This window comes from Poromitra crassiceps (genome assembly GCF_964638095.1).
Source record: "Poromitra crassiceps genome assembly, chromosome: 12".
In the NCBI taxonomy this organism is placed as follows: domain Eukaryota; kingdom Metazoa; phylum Chordata; class Actinopteri; order Beryciformes; family Melamphaidae; genus Poromitra; species Poromitra crassiceps.
The window spans coordinates 4,179,440-4,204,170 of NC_139632.1; the positions used below are offsets into that span (position 1 = coordinate 4,179,440).

The 24,731-nt window shown below is 46.8% G+C and overlaps 1 protein-coding gene across 1 annotated transcript in view; it reads right to left on the reverse strand.

The window, feature by feature from the left end:
- Positions 1–3,267: 3,267 nt before the first annotated feature.
- The window catches only part of dspb (desmoplakin b), a 36,588-nt gene continuing 15,124 nt past the window's right edge, over positions 3,268–24,731 (reverse strand). The window contains exons 22-25 of the mRNA XM_083648257.1: positions 24,044–24,731; positions 22,548–23,034; positions 17,539–21,812; positions 3,268–8,061 (exon numbers count right to left, since the gene is read on the reverse strand). The exon at positions 24,044–24,731 is cut by the window's right edge and continues 1,139 nt beyond it. Of these exons, the coding sequence (XP_083504383.1) occupies positions 4,000–8,061; positions 17,539–21,812; positions 22,548–23,034; positions 24,044–24,731 (9,511 nt within the window). The 3' untranslated portion in view covers positions 3,268–3,999. The remainder of the gene's footprint in view (positions 8,062–17,538; positions 21,813–22,547; positions 23,035–24,043) is intronic.

Below are 24,731 nucleotides of genomic sequence, written 5' to 3' on the forward strand. Positions count from 1 at the left end.
AGCAGACTATGGCTGTGGCAGGTGACAAGCATGTCAAGTCAGCAGCAGTGTACCGTAAGAAGAACAAGTTCCGGACACAACTTTCAAACTAAAATCCTTATACGTTTTTAACCTACCGAAGCGGAGAAAGTCAGAGGAATCTGTCTGTGGTAAATAACAGCACAGTAGCTGTTTGTTTGTTTGTTTGATCGATCGATCATCTGTTTGTTTTTATAACGTTGTTACCTAAATGCTGTTTTTTTACAGCTTTACAGACTTAATTATATTTGCGTATGCAATCAATTGTCGTGCTGCACATGGGCTGCAACAACAAATATGTCCTCCTGTCCGTCAAGGATATGCATTATTGGTGTCAACATTACCGAGGAGGGTCTGGCTGCAGACTACTAGGCGGACCTAACCTCGCGTCACCCGGCTCTTCTCGGCGAGAAAGCCTGGCTTCCGCTCACAATTGATTTTGTCACCCTACCTGGTTCCGGCCTTGAGCCCGCCCTAGACAGGAAGGGAAGCGTTTCTAGCTCGTCAACGTTTACGTTAACTTGACAATTTGACACAAGTATCAGAATGGCAAACAACAAAACAAAAGATGGACGTACCGAACGAAGTTTTTGAAGAAGTTGTTTTAGAAACATTGCGGATTCACAATCTCACATCTTTTAAGCCAATACAGAAGCTTTGAATCAGACAATTAATCGAGGAAAGAGACGTCAAGCTAACGGCAACAAAGACGTTTTTTTGGCGCACTGCCTTCCGGTGTTCATTCTGGTTCCGTGGTTTACGCCCCATGACAAAAAGCGGGGTGAAAAAACCTCCAGGAAAGAGTCCGGAAATCATCGATGCTAACAGCCCTGGTTCTTCACAGTTTTCGCCTATGTGTGAAGATTATCCCGCTGATTCGCTGAACCTTGGTTCGCGTTTGATTAAACTTGCGTTGCCCACAGAAGCATCGCGCCAAAAACCCATTCAAAAATCCCATAGACAGAAACAGTGAAGAACCAGGAAGTTCGGGACTTCCGCATTCAGCCTACAAAAATACGTCATCCCTGGAGCTCTCCGAGAGCCGCAGGGATGACGTATTTTTGTAGGCTGAATGCGGAAGTCCCGAACTTCCTGGTTCTTCACTGTTTCTGTCTATGGGATTTTTGAATGGGTTTTTGGCGCGATGCTTCAAATAATGTCTGTGGGCAACGCAAGTTTAATCAAACGCGAACCAAGGTTCAGCGGGATAATCTTCACACATGAGGACTACTTTCATGAGTTTTGAAGCGTAACTGCGAGCCCTAGAGGTAAAAAGCTCGTGCTAAGCTAATCCAGAACTACACACAGTGTCGCATAGGCGTCCACGCATTGATTGTGATTGAAGGCGCGAGAAAAAGAATTTCCGCGTTCACTCGTGATGACGTATAATATCCGCGTCGACATTGTAGTCTCATTTAGCCGCTTGCTAGCTAGCCGCCCTTTTAACGGCACATAAAAGCTTCAAAACTCATAAAAGTGGTCTTCATGTGTGAACATGATGTTACTAAACACTGGATCGCGTTTGATTAAGCCAGCGTTGCCCAGAGAGATTATTAGAAGCACCGCGCCAAAAACCCATTCAAAACTCCCATAGGCGAAAACTGTGAAGAACCAGGGCTGTTAGCATCCTTGATTTCCGGACTTGTTACTGCGGCTCTCTATTGCATTGAATGTCTCCAGATCAGTGGGTGGCGGTAATGCACCCGAAAGTTGTTTGCCAACCGCCATTAAACGCAAAAGAAGAAGAAGAAGAATTAAAGGAGAATTTCGGTTTTTTTTAACCTGCAGCCCTCTCCTCACATTAATTATGATCTGACAACTCACCTTGCTCTCCGCAGCGTTTTTGTCGTCCTAGGCGTTGTTTTGAGATCAATAGCGTCCAAGCCAGTCCTAGAATGGAGCTCCGTGGGGCCAAGTGGCAGCATGCTTTTCCTCCATTTAAATAGACAGTTTTATTCCTTTTTTCAACGCATATCGTCATAAACTGTTCCCTAAGGAACGATCAGACTGCATTTCCCCCACGGGCTCTTTTCACTAGTTACAGGCAGCCCATTTTTGCCTGTCGGGTCAGTGAGATACACAACTCTCGTCAGGAAAGTCCTGCGAGACATTATATTATATCATCTGTTTTTTCTATGTATATATATATATATATATATATATATATATATATATATATATATACATCATCATCATACCTTTATTTAAACAGGGAAAGACCATTGAGAGCAAGCTCTCTTTTACAAGGACGCCCTGCGTACATACAAAAGAACAACATAGACAATATTACAGTATTACAGAGAAAATAAATAATTTAGAGAAAACACGCACATTCACACTGCTCTATGTCATTTAACATGGATTTAAATTGGTTAAAAGGGATTAGCCTAACCAGTTTTGTGAGTTTTTGTATCTCATATCCCTACATGTATATGTAGGGAATACTTTTATTTGTTTGTTTTGTTTGCTCTAGAATTCATATGAAACACACACAAGTAGGCTACATCCTAGTTATACCAAATCTTCCCATTTCTGGAGACAGTGTGGGGCATCGGAAGCGAACCATTATCATATATTTTGGTCTTGCCCATTGTTAATCCATTTCTGGGAAGAGGTTCATAAAGTTGTCGAAAAAGTATTCCAAGTGGACATTCCATTTAAACTGGAAACCATATATTTGGGTGCCCTGTCATTAGAAAATGTTCGGTTATTTATTGGATTTTGTGCGCAGTGGGCAGGAAAGCAATGACTAGAAAGTGGCTCAAATCAGACATACCAACAGTTGACGGCTGGATTGACATAATTTATGAAATATATAAGTTGGAGAGAATTACTTTTTCAAAGACTGCAACAGGACAAGTCTTTGAAAACATGGGAAAGCTGGATGCTGACATGCTGTAGGCCTACACCATGCAGCACTATTACCTTATAAAACAATTGTATGTTACAGAAGATTGCGAAATATGGCATGTAACCACTTGGCTTGTATGGACCTGTGTATAACACAATAATAGAAAGAGAATAAAAAAGGGGAGAGAACAACATGAAAGAAGAGACGTCATCACTCTGACAAGTTCAGATTCAGTGACACTTAAATGGAGTATGTGCAAGACTAACAGTAATGCTGATGTTGGAGCTCATTGGTAGCTAGCCATTTTAGCTACTATATGATGAACATTCATATGAATCATATCTAATGTGAATTTATTAAAAGTGCTTTGAACAATAACAGTGATGAGGAATCAGGAATACAAATGACCACAGATATTTATTTAAAGAGTAACTTTTATATAGAGATATAGAGAAATAGTTACATACAAAACTAGAAGCACTAAATTGTAGAACCAAATGGTCAACAACCAATTCAATTTTCTAACAATACAAAATGATAGTGAAGCCAGTATAAGCAATGACCCCCACCCACCCTGCACAAAATAGGCACATTTAGATTTCAAATAAATGTAAATGTTACACAAATATGTTATATTAGCAACAAAAAAAAGCGAAGCTTAAAAACAAATCAAATGATCTAATATGAATGTTGTGGAAAATACAACTGGAACACATTTACATTTAAGCAAACAATATGATGAGGACATTTTCTAGGCCTAGTTTATGAGTAAAGCCAAATATTTTAAACATAGGCCTAGGCCTACATTGTATTTTCGATCAAAACACACCAGAATGGCTGTCATCATTGTCTTTTTAATTTTCACACTTCATTTGGGAATTTTCTTTTACAAATCACATAATTTTGAATGAACATTTTGTTATTATTAGTATAGCAAACACTAGGCTAAGCTAACAATATGCAAGTATATGCGTTTAAGACATTAATCAGCCTATATTTTTCCTCATACACAACACACTCATTCTTTGCTGAACTTGTGATACTCTGACAAAAGTCCAGTAGGACTAAATGCAGATCATTTGCTAGGCAAGAGCAGTGTGCTGGACCTATTCGTACTTGATATTAAAGCATCAGCTGGTAGATCTGGAGGTGAAGGTGGTATGGCTGTAGCTGGTGCTGCTATAGCGGTTGGTAACTGAGGAGGAAAGGGAACCTAGGTCCACACTGCTTCTGCGGGAGCCCAGTCGTGAGCCACTCCTAGAGCCTGTGGTGGATCCTGGGGCAGAGGAGACATTGTAGGGACTGCTGATACCTCTGGAGGACACAGATGATGCCTGGAGCATTTTCACCCCAGTGTCTTCCTCCACTAGGCAATTATCAATAGCCTCCTTGTAGGAGATCTTAAGTTTGCTCTTGGGGCATGTTAGGTTCTTTGTGTGGTGTCTGGTATCTTGGAGCTTCTGGGCAGATCTCCCGTCCAGCCAGCCCATTTTCAAAGCATCCTCTATGGTCCTCCTACAACCCAGTTCTGGGTCATACAGCCCCCCTGTTGCACACTGGAACTCCATGAACCTCTGGCCTGCCTCATATGGCAGCCACATCTCCTTCATGGCTTCAGCAGCAGACATTTTCTTCTGGGTTTTTACATTTTCAAAGCCAATGTAGGCTTTTTGGGCAGCCTTGAGCTTAATGGCCATGTCTTCATTTATTATGCCCTGACGAGTTGCCTCTTGGGTGCTGAGCCTACGGCCATTAATGGGATTCACAATGCCTCCAGTGCAGGCCTGGGCCTCCAGCAGTCTCTGGGCAGTGATGGAATCCACCAGGCCACGATTTCGACCCTCAAGAATGGATACCTTCTCGAGAGTCTCCATGTCAAAGATGGCGCCCACTGGATCCTGTTCACTCACTGTTTCTAAAGGGGAGGTCAGGGTGACCGAAACACTGGATATGTGCCTCATGGAGTCAGGTTGGTTTTGACCTCCACTGTGCCCTGTGATTGTCGTAGTTTTTGTTGTGGTCACCTGGGAGAAACTAGGTGATGAAGGGATTGATGAGACTGATGATGATGTCATAGAAGATAGAGCTGTCGCTCCTGAGGTTGACCTGAGTTTGGTCTTGTTGGTGATGATATCTGCAAACTGAATAAGATTGATGCTATGGGAGCGGTACTGATCAATGACTGATTTATCAATTACCCCCTGTCCCAGCAGCTCAGTGATGTCATACTCTTTCCCAGTCTTCCTGTCAATGATAACTAACCGTGACGAACCATCTGGAGCAGTGACGGTGATCTCTTCCCACTCACACTCCTGCTCTCCACTGCCAATTGTGGCAGTGCTCCCTGTGATTGTGGTAGTTTTTGTTGTGGTCGCTCCTGAGGTTCTTGTAGTTGATGATGATGATGATGAGGATGACCTGAGTTTGGTCTGGTTCTTGATGATATCTGCAAACTGAATAAGAGTGATGCTATGGGAGCGATACTGATCAATGACTGATTTATCAATTACCCCCTGTCGCAGCAGCTCAGTGATGTCATACTCTTTACCAGTCTTCCTGTCAATGATAACTAACCGTGACGAACCATCTGGAGCAGTGACGGTGATCTCTTCCCACTCACACTCTTGCTCTCCACTGCCAATTGTGGCGGTGCTCCCTGTGATTGTGGTAGTTTTTGTTGTGGTCAGCTGGGATAAAGAAGGTGATGAAGGCATTGATGCGACTGATGATGATGATGTCATAGAAGATAGAGCTGGTGCTCCTGAGGTTCTTGTAGTTGTTGTTGTTGATGATGATCTGAGTTTGGTCTTGTTGGTGATGATATCTGCAAACTGAATAAGGGTGATGCTATGAGAGCGATACTGATCAATGACTGATCTATCAATTACCCCCTGTCGCAGCAGCTCATTGATGTCATACTCTTTCCCAGTCTTCCTGTCAATGATAACTAACCGTGACGAATCATCTGGAGCAGTGATGGTGATCTCTTCCCACTCACACTCTTGCTCTCCACTGCCAATTGTGGCGGTGCTCCCTGTGATTGTGGTAGTTTTTGTTGTGGACAGCTGGGAGAAAGAAGGTGATGAAGGCATTGATGAGACTGATGATGATGTCATAGAAGATAGAGCTGGTGCTCCTGAGGTTCTTGTAGTTGTTGTTGATGATGATCTGAGTTTGGTCTTGTTGGTGATGATATCTGCAAACTGAATAAGGGTGATGCTATGAGAGCGATACTGATCAATGACTGATCTATCAATTACCCCATGTTCCAGCAGCTCAGCGATGTCATACTCTTTCCCAGTCTTCCTGTCAATGATAAATAACCGTGACGAACCATCTGGAGCAGTGACGGTGATCGCTTCCCACTCACACTCCTGCTCTCCACTGCCAATTGTGGCGGTGCTCCCTGTGATTGTGGTAGTTTTTGTTGTGGACAGCTGGGAGAAAGAAGGTGATGAAGGCATTGATGAGACTGATGATGATGTCATAGAAGATAGAGGTGTCGCTCCTGAGGTTCTTGTAGTTGATAATGATGATGATCTGAGTTTGGTCTTGTTGGTGATGATATCTGCAAACTGAGTAAGAGTGATACTATGGGAGCGGTACTGATCAAAGACTGATCTGTCAATTACCCCCTGTTCCAGCAGCTCAGTGATGTCGTACTCTTTACCAGTCTTCCTGTCAATGATAACTAACCGTGAAGAACCATCTGGAGCAGTGATGTTGATCTCTTCCCACTCACACTCCTGCCCTACACTGCTGATAGTGGTGGTGCGCCCTGTGATTGTGGTAGTTTTTGTTGTGGTCAGCTGGGAGAAAGTAGGTGACGAAGGCACTGCTGAGACTGATGATGGTGTCATAGAAGATAGAGCTGGTGCTCCTGAGGTTCTTGTAGTTGTTGTTGTTGATGATGATGATGATCTGAGTTTGGTCTTGTTGGTGATGATATCGGCAAACTGAGTAAGAGTGATGCTACGGGAGCGGTACTGATTTAAGACTGATCTATCAATCACCCCCTGTTCCAGCAGCTCAGTGATGTCGTACTCTTTACCAGTCTTCCTGTCGATGATAACTAACCGTGAAGAACCATCTGGAACAGTGATGGTGATCTCTTCCCACTCACACTCCTGATCTGACAGCTCCAGGAAGGTGTCATAGTCAATAAGCCCCTTGTCATATGCTTCACGTACTGTCATTTCTTTATTTGTGTCTGGGTCCACAATTACCACTCTCCTCTTACGCGTGTTCTTCTTAGTAGACTGCTGTTGCTTCTTCTTGTCTACGATGGGCAACAGGACAAGGCCAGTCTTCTTATCTGTGATGCAGCGTTTCTTAAGCTCCAGATAGGTCAGGTTTTCCTGTGTGTTAGGATCGAAGAAGCCCTTAGTGTCGTCCCCTTCATCAGTCAGGATTTGGTTCATCTTCTCATCAAAGTAACCTCTTTTGTAGGCCATTTTCACATCAATACGGTGGCTCTGTTTAGGATCAATGATGCCACCGCTGGCAATCTGGGCCTCTAGTAGGCGGATACCATGACTCTTCACAATTAAACCCTTCTCGATGGCCTGGAAAATGGAGATAATTTTGTCTGTACCTGGCAGTTTGTAACCAGTCACAGCCCTCTCTGCTGATAGTAGCTTGTCCTTGAACTCTGGCCCAAAGAGTCCTTTTTTGTAGGCATCACTGACAGTCAGGTAAAGGTTGTTGACAGGGTCAACTACAAAACCCGAGGCAGCCTGGGCCTCTAGTAGTTCCAGAGTGGTCCCAGGTCGCAGCAGTCCCTCTTTCATAGCCTGATAGATGGGCATGATCTTTTCACTGGCCTCATCATATACCCCTGAAATGCAAGTGGAGCCTCTCAAATAGGAGCGCAGGCGGATCTCAATATCCTGGCTGGTCAGTTTTCCCTTTCTTAGTTGGTCCATATCAGAACGCTCCAGAAGGTTGGCATCCACCAAGTCAGTGACTGACACCTGGCTCCTGAGCCCCTGGACAGTCAATGGCTTTTTTGGTGCAGGTAGAAGCAACAGGCCAGTGCTTAAATCTGCCTTGCATTGTTTCTTCAGAGACACATAGCTAGTCAACTGATGAGTGTCTGGGTCTAGGTAGCACTCAGGACATTGATTCAGGGCTTGGTACAGATCATCATCTATAAGATCTCGGTCCATAGCTATGTCTTTGGGTAGGTACACACTGAGGACAGGGTCCAAAATCCCCCCAACAGATTCTTGAGCCTGAAGTAGACGTACAGCTGTGTCTCTGTCAATTAATCCCTTCCTCATGGCCTGGCCTGCTGACAGCAGCTTGGCTGTCTTTGGGTCCCGGTAACCCACAGATGCAGCCTCACTGGCCAACAGCATCTTTTTATCCTCCTTATCCAGCACTCCTCTTGCACATGCCTCCTCTACTGTCAGCTTCTTGTTCGTTCTGGGGTCTATGATGTGGCCTGTGGCGGCTTGAGCTTCCAATAGCAGGTCAGCACTATCAGAAGACATCATTTTCTCTTTCTTTGCTTCTATAAAAGACATTTTCCCTAGAGGTCCAGCTACTATGCCAGCAATAGACCCTGTCCCCTTCAAATAGATCTTCTTGTCTACAGACACGTCTGGGACCGTTTTCTCCCCTTTCACTAACTGGTTAAATGTTGGCTTGTCCAGAACTCCACAATCAAGCAGCTGCTGTGCTGTGACTGGCTTGCGAACACCATCAAATATCAGCTTGGATGGGTCTAGCCTCTCAGTGATAGGCAGAAGTAGCAGGCCTGTGTGAAGGTCTGTCTTGCATCTTTTCTTCAAAGCCCCATAGCTGGCATCCTGCTCATTTTCTGGGTCCAAGTAACACTCAGGGTTCTGCTTTAGAGCTTGACAGAGGTTTTGATCTAAAAGGTTGCGCTTTATAGCTGTGTCTTTAGGGAGGAACACACTGAGAACGGGATCTAGAATGCCCCCCACAGACTCTTGAGCCTGCAGCAGGCGTAGACCAGTCTTCTCATCAATTATTCCCTTCTTCATGGCCTCAAACACTGAGAGAGGTTTGGCTGTGCTAGGATCTTTGTAGCCCACAGCAGCAGCCTCTGCTGCTAACAGTCTATCTCTGTCCTTGTTATCCACCACTCCTCTTGCACAAGCCTCCTCTACTGTCAGCTTTCGATTTGTTTTGGGGTCGGTGATATGGCCTGTGGCAGCCTGGGCATCAAGTAGCAGGTCAGCACTATCAAAAGATATGATTTTCTGTTTCTTTGCCTCCGTAAAAGACATATTCTTTAGAGGCCCAGCTACTACTCCAACAATTGATCCTGTCCCCTTCAGATAGACCTTCTTGTCCACAGACACATCTGGGACAGTTTTCTCACCTTTCACTAGCTGGTTAAATGTTGGCTTGTCCAGAACTCCACAATCAAGCAGCTGCTGTGCTGTGACTGTCTTGCGGACACCATCAAAGATCAGTTTGGATGGATCTAGCTCCTCAGCAATAGGCAGAAGTAGCAGACCGGTGTGAACCTCTGTCTTGCATCTTTTCTTCAAAGCCCCATAAGTGGCAGTCTGCTCAGTTTCTGGGTCCAAGTAACACTCAGGGTTCTGCTTTAGAGCTTGACAGAGGTTTTGATCTAAAAGGTTGTGTTTTATAGCTGTGTCTTTAGGGAGGAACACACCGAGAGTGGGATCTAGAATGCCCCCCACAGACTCCTGGGCCTGCAGCAGGCGTAGACCAGTCTTCTTGTCAATTAGACCCTTCTTCATGGCTTCAAACACTGAGAGAGGTTTGGCTGTGCTAGGATCTCTGTAGCCCACAGCAGCAGCCTCTGCTGCTAACAGTCTATCTCTGTCCTTGTTATCCACCACTCCTTTTGCACAAGCTTCCTCTACTGTCAGCTTTCGATTAGTTGTGGGGTCAATGATATGGCCTGTGGCAGCCTGGGCATCCAGCAGTAGATCTGCAGTGTCTGACGGTAGAAGATTCTGCTTTTTTGCTTCTGCCAAAGACATTTTGCCTTGACGTCCAGCTACCACCCCAGCAATGGGTCCAGTCCCCTTCAGACTAACCATTTTGTCCACAGAGACTTCTGGGACAGTTATTTGCCCTTTCTCTAATTGGTTAAATGTTGGCTTGTCCAGGACCCCACAATCAAGCAGCTGCTGTGCTGTGACTGTCTTGCGGACACCATCAAAGATCAGCTTGGATGGGTCTAGCTTCTCAGTGATAGGCAGAAGTAGCAGACCTGTGTGAACCTCTGTCTTGCATCTTTTCCTCAAAGCTTCATAGCTGGCATTCCACTGAGTTTCTGGGTCCAGGTAACACACAGAGTTCTGCTTTAGAGCTTGATAGAGGTTTTGATCTAAAAGGTTGTGCTTTATAGCTGTGTCTTTAGGGAGGAACACACTGAGAATGGGATCTAGAATGCCCCCCACAGACTCCTGGGCCTGCAGCAGGCGTAGACCAGTCTTCTTGTCAATTATTCCCTTCTTCATGGCCTCAAACACTGAGAGAGGTTTGGCTGTGATAGGATCTTTGTAGCCCACAGCAGCAGCTTCTGCTGCTAACAGCCGAACTCTGTCTTTATTATCCACCACTCCTTTTGCACAAGCTTCCTCTACTGTCAGCTTCTGGTTAGTTTTGGGGTCGGTGATATGGCCTGTGGCAGCCTGGGCATCAAGTAGCAGGTCAGCACTATCAGAAGATATGATTTTCTTTTTCTTTGCCTCCGTAAAAGACATTTTCCCTAGAGGTCCGGCTGCTACTCCAGCAATTGATCCTGTCCCCTTCAGATATATCTTCTTGTCCACAGACACGTCTCGGACAGTTTTCTCACCTTTCACTAACTGGTTAAATGTTGGCTTGTCCAAGACCCCACAATCAAGCAGCTGCTGTGCTGTGACTGGCTTGCGGACACCATCAAATATCAGCTTGGATGGGTCTAGCTTCTCAGTGATAGGCAGAAGTAGCAGACCTGTGTGAACCTCTGTCTTGCATCTTTTCTTCAAAGCTTCATAGCTGGCATCCTGCTCAGTTTCTGGGTCCAAGTAACACTCAGGGTTCTGCTTTAGAGCTTGATGGAGGTTTTCATCTAAAAGGTTGTGCTTTATAGCTGTGTCTTTAGGGAGGAACACACTGAGAGTGGGATCTAGAATGCCCCCCACAGACTCCTGGGCCTGCAGCAGGCGTAGACCAGTCTTCTTGTCAATTAGACCCTTCTTCATGGCCTCAAACACTGAGAGAGGTTTGGCTGTGCTAGGATCTTTGTAGCCCACAGCAGCAGCCTCTGCTGCTAACAGTCTATCTCTGTCCTTGTTATCCACCACTCCTTTTGCACAAGCTTCCTCTACTGTCAGCTTTCGATTTGTTTTTGGGTCAATGATATGGCCTGTGGCAGCCTGGGCATCCAGCAGTAGATCTGCAGTGTCTGAGGGTAGAAGATTTTGTTTCTTGGCTTCTGCGAAAGACATTTTGCCTTGACGTCCAGCTACCACCCCAGCAATGGGTCCAGTCCCCTTCAGACTGACCTTTTTGTCCACAGACACCTGTGGGACAGTTTTTTCCCCTTTCTCTAACTGGTTAAATATAGGCTTGTCCAGAACTCCACAATCAAGCAGCTGCTGTGCTGTGACTGTCTTGCGGACACCATCAAAGATCAGTTTGGATGGGTCTAGCTTCTCAGTGATAGGCAGAAGTAGCAGACCTGTGTGAACCTCTGTCTTGCATCTTTTCTTCAAAGCTTCATAGCTGGCATCCTGCTCAGTTTCTGGGTCCAAGTAACAATCAGGGTTCTGCTTTAGAGCTTGATGGAGGTTTTCATCTAAAAGGTTGTGCTTTATAGCTGTGTCTTTAGGGAGGAACACACTGAGAACGGGATCTAGAATGCCCCCCACAGACTCCTGGGCCTGCAGCAGGCGTAGCCCAGTCTTCTTGTCAATTAGACCCTTCTTCATGGCCTCAAACACTGAGAGAGGTTTGGCTGTGATAGGATCTTTGTAGCCCACAGCAGCAGATTCTGCTGCCAACAGTCTATCTCTGTCCTTGTTATCCACCACTCCTCTTGCACATGCCTCCTCTACTGTCAGCTTCTGGTTAGTTTTGGGGTCGGTGATATGGCCTGTGGCAGCCTGGGCATCAAGTAGCAGGTCAGCACTATCAGAAGATATGATTTTCTTTTTCTTTGCCTCCATAAAAGACATTTTCCCTAGAGGTCCGGCTGCTACTCCAGCAATTGATCCTGTCCCCTTCAGATGGATCCTCTTGTCCACAGACACGTCTCGGACAGTTTTCTCCCCTTTCACTAACTGGTTAAATGTTGGCTTGTCCAGGATCTCACAATCAAGCAACTGCTGTGCTGTGACTGTCTTGCGGACACCATCAAAGATCAGCTTGGATGGGTCTAGCCTCTCAGTGATAGGCAGAAGTAGCAGACCTGTGTGAACCTCTGTCTTGCATCTTTTCTTCAAAGCTTCATAGCTGGCATCCTGCTCAGTTTCTGGGTCCAAGTAACACTCAGGGTTCTGCTTTAGAGCTTGATGGAGGTTTTCATCTAAAAGGTTGTGCTTTATAGCTGTGTCTTTAGGGAGGAACACACTGAGAGTGGGATCTAGAATGCCCCCCACAGACTCCTGGGCCTGCAGCAGGCGTAGACCAGTCTTCTTGTCAATTAGACCCTTCTTCATGGCCTCAAACACTGAGAGAGGTTTGGCTGTGCTAGGATCTTTGTAGCCCACAGCAGCAGCCTCTGCTGCTAACAGTCTATCTCTGTCCTTGTTATCCACCACTCCTTTTGCACAAGCTTCCTCTACTGTCAGCTTTCGATTTGTTTTGGGGTCAATGATATGGCCTGTGGCAGCCTGGGCATCCAGCAGTAGATCTGCAGTGTCTGACGGTAGAAGATTTTGTTTCTTGGCTTCTGCGAAAGACATTTTGCCTTGACGTCCAGCTACCACCCCAGCAATGGGTCCAGTCCCCTTCAGACTGACCTTTTTGTCCACAGACACCTGTGGGACAGTTTTTTCCCCTTTCTCTAACTGGTTAAATATTGGCTTGTCCAGAACTCCACAATCAAGCAGCTGCTGTGCTGTGACTGTCTTGCGAACACCATCAAAGATCAGTTTGGATGGGTCTAGCTTCTCAGTGATAGGCAGAAGTAGCAGACCTGTGTGAACCTCTGTCTTGCATCTTTTCTTCAAAGCTTCATAGCTGGCATCCTGCTCAGTTTCTGGGTCCAAGTAACACTCAGGGTTCTGCTTTAGAGCTTGATGGAGGTTTTCATCTAAAAGGTTGCGCTTTATAGCTGTGTCTTTAGGGAGGAACACACTGAGAACGGGATCTAGAATGCCCCCCACAGACTCCTGGGCCTGCAGCAGACGTAGCCCAGTCTTCTGATCAATTAGACCCTTCTTCATGGCTTCAAACACTGAGAGAGGTTTGGCTGTGATAGGATCTTTGTAGCCCACAGCAGCAGATTCTGCTGCTAACAGTCTATCTCTGTCCTTGTTATCCACCACTCCTCTTGCACAAGCTTCCTCTACTGTCAGCTTCTGGTTAGTTTTGGGGTCGGTGATATGGCCTGTGGCAGCCTGGGCATCAAGTAGCAGGTCAGCACTATCAGAAGATATGATTTTCTTTTTCTTTGCCTCCATAAAAGACATTTTCCCTAGAGGTCCGGCTGCTACTCCAGCAATTGATCCTGTCCCCTTCAGATGGATCCTCTTGTCCACAGACACGTCTCGGACAGTTTTCTCCCCTTTCACTAACTGGTTAAATGTTGGCTTGTCCAGGATCTCACAATCAAGCAACTGCTGTGCTGTGACTGTCTTGCGGACACCATCAAAGATCAGCTTGGATGGGTCTAGCTTCTCAGTGATAGGCAGAAGTAGCAGACCAGTGTGAACCTCTGTCTTGCATCTTTTCCTCAAAGCTTCATAGCTGGCATCCTGCTCAGTTTCTGGGTCCAAGTAACACTCAGGGTTCTGGTCTAGAGCTTGATTGAGGTTTTCATCTAAAAGGTTGTGCTTTATAGCTGTTTCTTTAGGGAGGAACACACTGAGAGTGGGATCTAGAATGCCTCCCACAGACTCCTGGGCCTGCAGCAGGCGTAGACCAGTCTTCTTGTCAATTATACCCTTCTCCATGGCCTCAAACACTGAGAGAGGTTTGGCTGTGCTAGGATCTTTGTAGCCCACAGCAGCAGCCTCTGCTGCTAACAGTCTGTCTCTGTCCTTGTTATCCACCACTCCTTTTGCACAAGCTTCCTCTACTGTCAGTTTTCGATTTGTTTTGGGGTCAATGATATGGCCTGTGGCAGCCTGGGCATCCAGCAGTAGATCTGCAGTGTCTGAGGGTAGAAGTTTTTGTTTCTTGGCTTCTGCGAAAGACATTTTGCCTTGACGTCCAGCTACCACCCCAGCAATGGGTCCAGTCCCCTTCAGACATATCTTCTTGTCCACAGACACGTCTGGGACAGTTTTCTCACCTTTCACTAACTGGTTAAATGTTGGCTTGTCCAAGACCCCACAATCAAGCAGCTGCTGTGCTGTGACTGGCTTGCGGACACCATCAAAGATCAGCTTGGATGGGTCTAGCCTCTCAGTGATAGGCAGAAGTAGCAGACCTGTGTGAACGTCTGTCTTGCATCTTTTCTTCAAAGCTTCATAGCTGGCATCCTGCTCAGTTTCTGGGTCCAAGTAACACTCAGGGTTCTGCTTTAGAGCTTGATGGAGGTCTTCATCTAAAAGGTTGCGCTTTATAGCTGTGTCTTTAGGGAGGAACACACTGAGAACGGGATCTAGAATGCCCCCCACAGACTCCTGGGCCTGCAGCAGACGTAGCCCAGTCTTCTGATCAATTAGACCCTTCTTCATGGCTTCAAACACTGAGAGAGGTTTGGCTGTGATAGGATCTTTGTAGCCCACAGCAGCAGCCTCTGCTGCTAACAGTCTATCTCTGTCCTTGTTATCCACCACTCCTTTTGCACACGCCTCCTCTACTGTCAGCTTTCGATTTGTTTTGGGGTCAATGATATGGCCTGTGGCAGCCTGGGCATCGAGCAGTAGATCTGCAGTGTCTGAGGGTAGAAGATTATGTTTCTTGGCTTCTGCGAAAGACATTTTGCCTTGACGTCCAGCTACCACCCCAGCAATGGGTCCAGTCCCCTTCAGACTGACCTTTTTGTCCACAGACACCTGTGGGACAGTTTTTTCCCCTTTCTCTAACTGGTTAAATATTGGCTTGTCCAGAACTCCACAATCAAGCAGCTGCTGTGCCGTGACTGTCTTGCGAACACCATCAAAGATCAGCTTGGATGGGTCTAGCCTCTCAGTGATAGGCAGAAGTAGCAGACCTGTGTGAACCTCTGTCTTGCATCTTTTCTTCAAAGCTTCATAGCTGGCATCCTGCTCAGTTTCTGGGTCCAAGTAACACTCAGGGTTCTGCTTTAGAGCTTGATGGAGGTTTTCATCTAAAATGTTGTGCTTTATAGCTGTGTCTTTAGGGAGGAACACACTGAGAATAGGATCTAGAATGCCCCCCACAGACTCCTGGGCCTGCAGCAGGCGTAGACCAGTCTTCTTATCAATTAGACCCTTCTTCATGGCTTCAAACGCTGAGAGAGGTTTGGCTGTGATAGGATCTTTGTAGCCCACAGCAGCAGATTCTGCTGCTAACAGTCTATCTCTGTCCTTGTTATCCACCACTCCTCTTGCACAAGCTTCCTCTACTGTCAGCTTCTGGTTAGTTTTGGGGTCGGTGATATGGCCTGTGGCAGCCTGGGCATCAAGTAGCAGGTCAGCACTATCAGAAGATATGATTTTCTTTTTCTTTGCCTCCATAAAAGACATTTTCCCTAGAGGTCCGGCTGCTACTCCAGCAATTGATCCTGTCCCCTTCAGATGGATCCTCTTGTCCACAGACACGTCTGGGACAGTTTTCTCACCTTTCACTAACTGGTTAAATGTTGGCTTGTCCAGGATTTCACAATCAAGCAACTGCTGTGCTGTGACTGTCTTGCGGACACCATCAAAGATCAGCTTGGATGGGTCTAGCTTCTCAGTGATAGGCAGAAGTAGCAGACCTGTGTGAACCTCTGTCTTGCATCTTTTCTTCAAAGCTTCATAGCTGGCATCCTGCTCAGTTTCTGGGTCCAAGTAACACTCAGGGTTCTGCTTTAGAGCTTGATTGAGGTTTTCATCTAAAAGGTTGTGCTTTATAGCTGTGTCTTTAGGGAGGAACACACTGAGAGTGGGATCTAGAATGCCCCCCACAGACTCCTGGGCCTGCAGCAGGCGTAGACCAGTCTTCTTGTCAATTAGACCCTTCTTCATGGCCTCAAACACTGAGAGAGGTTTGGCTGTGCTGGGATCTTTGTAGCCCACAGCAGCAGCCTCTGCTGCTAACAGTCTATCTCTGTCCTTGTTATCCACTACTCCTCTTGCACAAGCCTCCTCTACTGTCAGCTTTCGATTTGTTTTGGGGTCAATGATATGGCCTGTGGCAGCCTGGGCATCCAGCAGTAGATCTGCAGTGTCTGACGGTAGAAGATTCTGCTTTTTTGCTTCTGCCAAAGACATTTTGCCTTGACGTCCAGCTACCACCCCAGCAATGGGTCCAGTCCCCTTCAGACATATCTTCTTGTCCACAGACACGTCTGGGACAGTTTTCTCACCTTTCACTAACTGGTTAAATGTTGGCTTGTCCAAGACCCCACAATCAAGCAGCTGCTGTGCTGTGACTGGCTTGCGGACACCATCAAAGATTAGCTTGGATGGGTCTAGCCTCTCAGTGATAGGCAGAAGTAGCAGACCTGTGTGAACTTCTGTCTTGCATCTTTTCTTCAAAGCCCCATAAGTGGCAGTCTGCTCAGTTTCTGGGTCCAAGTAACACTCAGGGTTCTGCTTTAGAGCTTGATGGAGGTTTTCATCTAAAAGGTTGTGCTTTATAGCTGTTTCTTTAGGGAGGAACACACTGAGAGTGGGATCTAGAATGCCCCCCACAGACTCCTGGGCCTGCAGCAGGCGTAGACCAGTCTCCTTGTCAATTAGACCCTTCTTCATGGCTTCAAACACTGAGAGAGGTTTGGCTGTGCTAGGATCTTTGTAGCCCACAGCAGCAGCCTCTGCTGCTAACAGTCTATCTCTGTCCTTGTTATCCACCACTCCTTTTGCACACGCCTCCTCTACTGTCAGCTTTCGATTTGTTTTGGGGTCAATGATATGGCCTGTGGCAGCCTGGGCATCCAGCAGTAGATCTGCAGTGTCTGAGGGTAGAAGATTATGTTTCTTGGCTTCTGCGAAAGACATTTTGCCTTGACGTCCAGCTACCACCCCAGCAATGGGTCCAGTCCCCTTCAGACTGACCTTTTTGTCCACAGACACCTGTGGGACAGTTTTTTCCCCTTTCTCTAACTGGTTAAATATTGGCTTGTCCAGAACTCCACAATCAAGCAGCTGCTGTGCCGTGACTGTCTTGCGAACACCATCAAAGATCAGCTTGGATGGGTCTAGCTTCTCAGTGATAGGCAGAAGTAGCAGACCTGTGTGAACCTCTGTCTTGCATCTTTTCTTCAAAGCTTCATAGCTGGCATCCTGCTCAGTTTCTGGGTCCAAGTAACACTCAGGGTTCTGCTTTAGAGCTTGATGGAGGTTTTCATCTAAAATGTTGTGCTTTATAGCTGTGTCTTTAGGGAGGAACACACTGAGAATGGGATCTAGAATGCCCCCCACAGACTCCTGGGCCTGCAGCAGGCGTAGACCAGTCTTCTTATCAATTAGACCCTTCTTCATGGCTTCAAACGCTGAGAGAGGTTTGGCTGTGATAGGATCTTTGTAGCCCACAGCAGCAGATTCTGCTGCTAACAGTCTATCTCTGTCCTTGTTATCCACCACTCCTCTTGCACAAGCTTCCTCTACTGTCAGCTTCTGGTTAGTTTTGGGGTCGGTGATATGGCCTGTGGCAGCCTGGGCATCAAGTAGCAGGTCAGCACTATCAGAAGATATGATTTTCTTTTTCTTTGCCTCCATAAAAGACATTTTCCCTAGAGGTCCGGCTGCTACTCCAGCAATTGATCCTGTCCCCTTCAGATGGATCCTCTTGTCCACAGACACGTCTGGGACAGTTTTCTCACCTTTCACTAACTGGTTAAATGTTGGCTTGTCCAAGACCCCACAATCAAGCAGCTGCTGTGCTGTGACTGGCTTGCGGACACCATCAAAGATCAGCTTGGATGGGTCTAGCCTCTCAGTGATAGGCAGAAGTAGCAGACCTGTGTGAACTTCTGTCTTGCATCTTTTCTTCAAAGCCCCATAAGTGGCAGTCTGCTCAGTTTCTGGGTCCAAGTAACACTCAGGGTTCTGCTTTAGAGCTTGATGGAGGTTTTCATCTAAAAGGTTGTGCTTTATAGCTGTGTCTTTAGGGAGGAACACACTGAGAGTGGGATCTAGAATGCCCCCCACAGACTCCTGGGCCTGCAGCAGGCGTAGACCAGTCTTCTTGTCAATTAGACCCTTCTTCATGGCTTCAAACACTGAGAGAGGTTTGGCTGTGCTAGGATCTTTGTAGCCCACAGCAGCAGCCTCTGCTGCTAACAGTCTATCTCTGTCCTTGTTATCCACCACTCCTTTTGCACACGCTTCCTCTACTGTCAGCTTTCGATTTGTTTTGGGGTCAATGATATGGCCTGTGGCAGCCTGGGCATCCAGCAGTAGATCTGCAGTGTCTGAGGGTAGAAGATTCTGTTTTTTTGCTTCTGCCAAAGACATTTTGCCTTGACGTCCAGCTACCACCCCAGCAATGGGTCCAGTCCCCTTCAGATATATCTTCTTGTCCACAGACACATCTGGGACCGTTTTCTCACCTTTCACTAACTGGTTAAATGTTGGCTTGTCCAGGACCCCACAATCAAGCAGCTGCTGTGCTGTGACTGGCTTGCGGACACCATCAAAGATCAGCTTGGATGGGTCTAGCCTCTCAGTGATAGGCAGAAGTAGCAGACCTGTGTGAACCTCTGTCTTGCATCTTTTCTTCAAAGCCCCATAGCTGGCATCCTGCTCAGTTTCTGGGTCCAAGTAACACTCAGGGTTCTGCTTTAGAGCTTGACAGAGGTTTTGATCTAAAAGGTTGCGCTTTATAGCTGTTTCTTTAGGGAGGAACACACTGAGAACAGGATCTAGAATGCCCCCCACAGACTCCTGGGCCTGCAGCAGGCGTAGACCAGTCTTCTTGTCAATTAGACCCTTCTTCATGGCCTCAAACACTGAGAGAGGTTTGGCTGTGCTAGGATCTTTGTAGCCCACAGCAGCAGCCTCTGCTGCTAACAGTCTATCTCTGTCCTTGTTATCCACCACTCCTTTTGCACAAGCTTCCTCTACTGTCAGCTTTTGATTAGTTTTGGGGTCAATGATATGGCCTGTGGCAGCCTGGGCATCCAGCAGTAGATCTGCAGTGTCTGAGGGTAGAAGATTCTGTTTTTTTGCTTCTGCCAAAGACATTTTACCGTGACGTCCAGCTACCACCCCAGCAATGGGTCCAGTCCCCTTCAGAATAACCATTTTGTCCACAGACACATCTGGGACAGTTTTCTCCCCTTTCTCTAGCTGGACAAATGTTGGCTTGTCCAGGACACCACAGTCAAGCAACTGCTTAGCTGTAACTGGCTTTCGAACACCATCAAAGACCAGTTTGGAGGCGTCTAGCTTCCCAGGGACGGGAAGAAGCAGAAGGCCTGTATGGGGCTCTGTCTTACATCTCTTTTTCATTGATGAATAAGTGACTCCCTGCTCAGTTTCTGGGTCCATGTAGAGCTGAGGCCTCTGATTCAGAGCACGGTACATGTCCTCATCAATTAGATCACGCTCCATGGCTGTGTCTTTGGGAAGGAACACACTGAGGATGGGATCTAGAATGCCCCCTACAGACTCCTGGGCCTGCAACAGACGCAGTGTTGCATTCTTGTCAATCAGCCCTTTTTTCATGGCTTGAAATACTGACATGGACTTGCCTGTGCTACGGTCACGATATCCCACAGCAGCAGCCTCTGCTGCCAGCAACCTCTGTCTGTCCAGCTCATCCACTACACCTTGATTACATGCCTCCTCCACTGTCAACTTCTGATTAGTTCTGGGTTCGATGATGTGGCCTGTGGCAGCCTGAGCATCTAGTAGCAGATCAGCACTAGTTTGAGGCAGGAGATTCTCTTTCTTGGCTTCTGTGAGGGACATTTTGCTTTGGGGTCCAAAAATGGACCCTATACCTTTCAGACCTTCAACTATCACCCCAGCTATTGGTCCAGTCCCCTTCAGACTGACCTTTTTGTCCACAGACACCTGTGGGACAGTTTTTTCCCCTTTCTCTAGCTGGACAAATGTTGGCTTGTCCAGGACACCACATTCAAGCAACTGCTTAGCTGTAACTGGCTTTCGAACACCATCAAAGACCAGTTTGGAGGGGTCTAGCTTCTCTGAGACAGGAAGAAGCAGAAGGCCTGTGTGAGGCTCTGTCTTACATCTCCTCATAATTGACAAATAAGTGACTCCCTGCTCACTTTCTGGGTCCAGGTAGAGCTCAGGCCTCTGATTCAGAGCACGGTACATGTCCTCATCAATTAGATTACGCTCCATGGCTGTGTCTTTGGGAAGGAACACACTGAGGATGGGATCTAGAATGCCCCCTACAGACTCCTGGGCCTGCAACAGACGCAGTGTTGCATTCTTGTCAAGGAGTCCTTTCTTCATGGCCTGAAATACTGAAATGGACTTGCCTGTGCTACGGTCACGATATCCCACAGCAGCAGCCTCTGCTGCCAGCAACCTCTGTCTGTCCAGCTCATCCACTAGACCATGATTACATGCCTCATCCACTGTCAACTTTTGATTAGTTCTGGGGTCGATCATGTGGCCTGTTGCAGCCTGAGCATCTAGTAGCAGGTCAGCAATTTTTGGAAGCAGAAGACTCTCTTTCTTGGCTTCTGTGAGGGACATTTTGCATTGGGGTCCTCCTGCAATGGACCCTGTACCTTTCAGACCTTCAACTATCACCCCAGCTATTGGGCCAGTCCCCTTCAGACTGACCTTTTTGTTGACAGACACCTCTGGGACAGTTTTCTCTCCCTTCTCTAGCTGGTTGAATGTTGGCTTGTCCAGGACACCACAGTCAAGCAACTGCTTAGCTGTAACTGGCTTTCGAACACCATCAAAGACCAATTTGGAGGGGTCTAGCTTCTCTGAGACAGGGAGAAGCAGAAGGCCTGTGTGAGGCTCTGTCTTACATCTCCTCTTCATTGATGAATAACTGACACCCTGCTCAGTTTCTGGGTCCAGGTAGAGCTCAGGCCTCTGATTCAGAGCACGGTACAAGTCCTCATCAATTAGATCACGCTCCATGGCTGTGTCTTTGGGAAGGAACACACTGAGGATGGGATCTAGAATGCCCCCTACAGACTCCTGGGCCTGCAACAGACGCAGTGTTGCATTCTTGTCAATCAGCCCTTTCTTCATGGCCTGAAATACTGAAATGGACTTGCCTGTGCTACGGTCACGATATCCCACAGCAGCAGCCTCTGCTGCCAGCAACCTCTGTCTGTCCAGCTCATCCACTACACCTTGATTACATGCCTCCTCCACTGTCAACTTCTGATTAGTTCTGGGTTCGATGATGTGGCCTGTTGCAGCCTGAGCATCTAGTAGCAGATCAGCGCTATTTGGAGGCAGGAGATTCTCTTTCTTGGCTTCTGTGAAGGACATTTTGCATTGGGGTCCAGAAATGGACCCTGTACCTTTCAGACCTTCAACTATCACCCCAGCTATTGGTCCAGTCCCCTTCAGATTGACCTTTTTGTCCACAGACACCTGTGGGACAGTTTTCTCTCCCTTCTCTAGCTGGACAAATGTTGGCTTGTCCAGGACACCACAGTCAAGCAACTGCTTAGCTGTAACTGGCTTTCGAACACCATCAAAGACCAGTTTGGAGGGGTCTAGCTTCTCTGAGACAGGGAGAAGCAGAAGGCCTGTATGGGGCTCTGTCTTACATCTCCTCTTCATTGATGAATAACTGACACCCTGCTCACTTTCTGGGTCCAGGTAGAGCTCAGGCCTCTGATTCAGAGCACGGTACATGTCCTCATCAATTAGATCACGCTCCATGGCTGTGTCTTTGGGAAGGAACACACTGAGGATGGGATCTAGAATGCCCCCTACAGACTCCTGGGCCTGCAGCACACGCAGTGTTGTGTCCTTGTCAATCAATCCTTTCTTCATGGCCTGAAATACTGAAATGGGTTTCCCTGTGCTACGGTCATGGTATCCCACAGCAGCAGCCTCTGCTGCCAACAACCTCTGTCGGTCCAGCTCATCCACTACACCTTGATTACATGCTTCCTGCACTGTCAACTTCTGATTAGTTCTGGGGTCAATGATGTGGCCTGTGGCAGCTTGAGCATCCAGTAGCAGATCAGCACTATCTGGTGGCAAGAGATTTACTTTCTTGGCTTCTGTGAGGGACATTTTGCATTGGGGTCCAGAAATGGACCCTGTACCTTTCAGACCTTCAACTACCACCCCAGCTATTGGTCCAGTCCCTTTTAGACTGACCCTCTTGTCCACAGACACATCAGGGACAGTCTTCTGCCCCTTCATGAGCTGATTAAATGTTGGCTTGTCCAAGACACCACAGTCAAGCAACTGCTGTGCTGTGACTGGCTTGCGAACACCATCAAAGACCAGCATGGAGGGGTCCAAGGCTGGAGGTTCTCTAAGACCCTTCAGCTCAGTCTCCATGGTTTTTCTGACAGTAGTCATCTCTGTAAGCTCTATTTGGAGGACTGACAGCCTACTCTTGTAGGTCTCCTCAATCTCCCTAAGCTCCCTCATCAACCTCTCTATCTCATTTTTCAAAGAGTTCCTTTCCCGATCCAGACGGTCCTTCTCTAGGTCATACTGCCTAACAAGGCCTTCTTTGCTCTCATATTGACCCTTCCAGTAAATGAACTCCTTCTTCACCTTCTCTTTCTCCTCCTCTAGACGTTGTTTATTGCGAAGCTCAGACTCCAATGATAGCTTAATGCGGTGGAGTTCCTCCTCTAGCGTCTTGAAATGATCTTTGTCCTGGTCTGACAACTTCAGTTTCAGCAGCAGAGCATCTCTCTCTTTCACCATCTCATTGTACTGTGACTGAGTGGATTGGATCAAGGCTGTTGTCTGCAGAAAAACAAAAATAAATAGTTCAGAGAGGAACAAAGAGGACAGAAAGAAAAGGTAGGATAGTGAGAGAGGGGGAGAGAGAGAGAATGTCAGTCAAATCACAGACTCAAAATCAAATGTATTGGGATTGGGAAGTAACACTACACATGTAATGGAATTACAGTAATCGGATTACAGTTTGAGGAGTATAATTCAGTAGAATATAATATTGATTACAAATTGCAAATAGGTAAGAATTTTCATTGTGAAAGTAACCTTCCCAATCCTGCACATATTGTCACACATGCCATATCTACACTACATTGTTTATATCACAACTATACAAATTAAACAGACCAACTACATTATTACATTATTCAGATTTGAAGAGCCACTGTCTACCATCTGCAATTTGAGAAAACAATAAAAGTAAAGCTCCACAAAGGGAGATGAATCACTGCCAATCTTAATCCATTGGGCTCAAAATGCAAGAACAGGTGCATCCAGAATGTCTTTTAGGAAACTGTATACATATTTAAGTGGACATTGTTTATAAGCTTTTCCAAATTGCAGATTGTATCTTAAAAAGATGAAGATAATGCAGAATGAAACAACACAATCAAACATTGATGTATGCACTGTGTTTAGACCAGAGGAGCGGTGGCAGTGATGACACTGACATGGTTGATGATTCTGGACAAAACAGGCAAAGGCAAAAAAGCATGCTGAATGATTGCACATGTTGTGGACAGTGTGGGCAGGGCCCGGGAGACAGGTGCTCAGGCAGGTTGGCAGGCAGAGAGGCATAGATCACATTTGCAGGCAAATGTGTTTAAACACATACAATGACTATGTGTTCAAATCAGAGTCAAAGAGTAAAAGGCATCTACAGGTCCTCTATAGGTGTTCCAGCATGCAAGTGAAAGGTTTGTCTACAGAGAGTGGTAGCTATTTGATTGTTCCAACTTAGGACTCTGATTTGGAAAGATGAGAGCAGTCCAGGACTAAGTGCCTAACTCCAATGTACCTCGATGACCTGCTTTTGTATTTTCTCTATCTCCATCTTGAGTTTCTCCCTCTCTGAGGAGAGCTCTGAGACCAGGTTCTGGTAGTCCAGACTGCTGCGGGTGCTACTCTGCAGCTGCAACTCCAAGGCAGCAATGTGGGAGGACAGCTCAACATCACCCCCCTGCTTGGATCTCAGGAGCTCCTCTATATCCTGTCGTATTGCCCTTAGCTCCTCCTCCAGCTTCAGCCTCTCTTTAGTCAGTGTTTCTGTCTGCTCCTTCAGCCTTTGAAGCTCAGTAGAGTTCTCATTCAGTACCTTACTCTTCTCCTCTATCGTTTTGTACAGGCTCTCATTGCGGAGGTTTGCCTCTTTGACTCGTGTCTGCTCCTGGTGGAGTTGTTGCTGCAGGGCCTTCAGCTCAGCGCTCAACTGGGTCAGACGCTCTGTAGAGACCTTGTTTTGTCTCAGGCTCCTCTCCAGCTCCTGCTGCAACTTATGTTGCTCCTCTTCTCCTCTCTTTTCTGAAGCATTGGCTTGGTCTTGGCTGTGGTGTAGAGCGGTGATAGTGTTGTTGTACTCCCTCATGGTGATAGCGGTCTGTTCCAGTTCTGTTTCTACCCGCGTTCTTCTGGTTACTTCCTCTTGATTGGTCTTCCTCAGATTCTCCACTTGGCTCTCCAGCCCATCTCTGACATCTTGAAGGTCC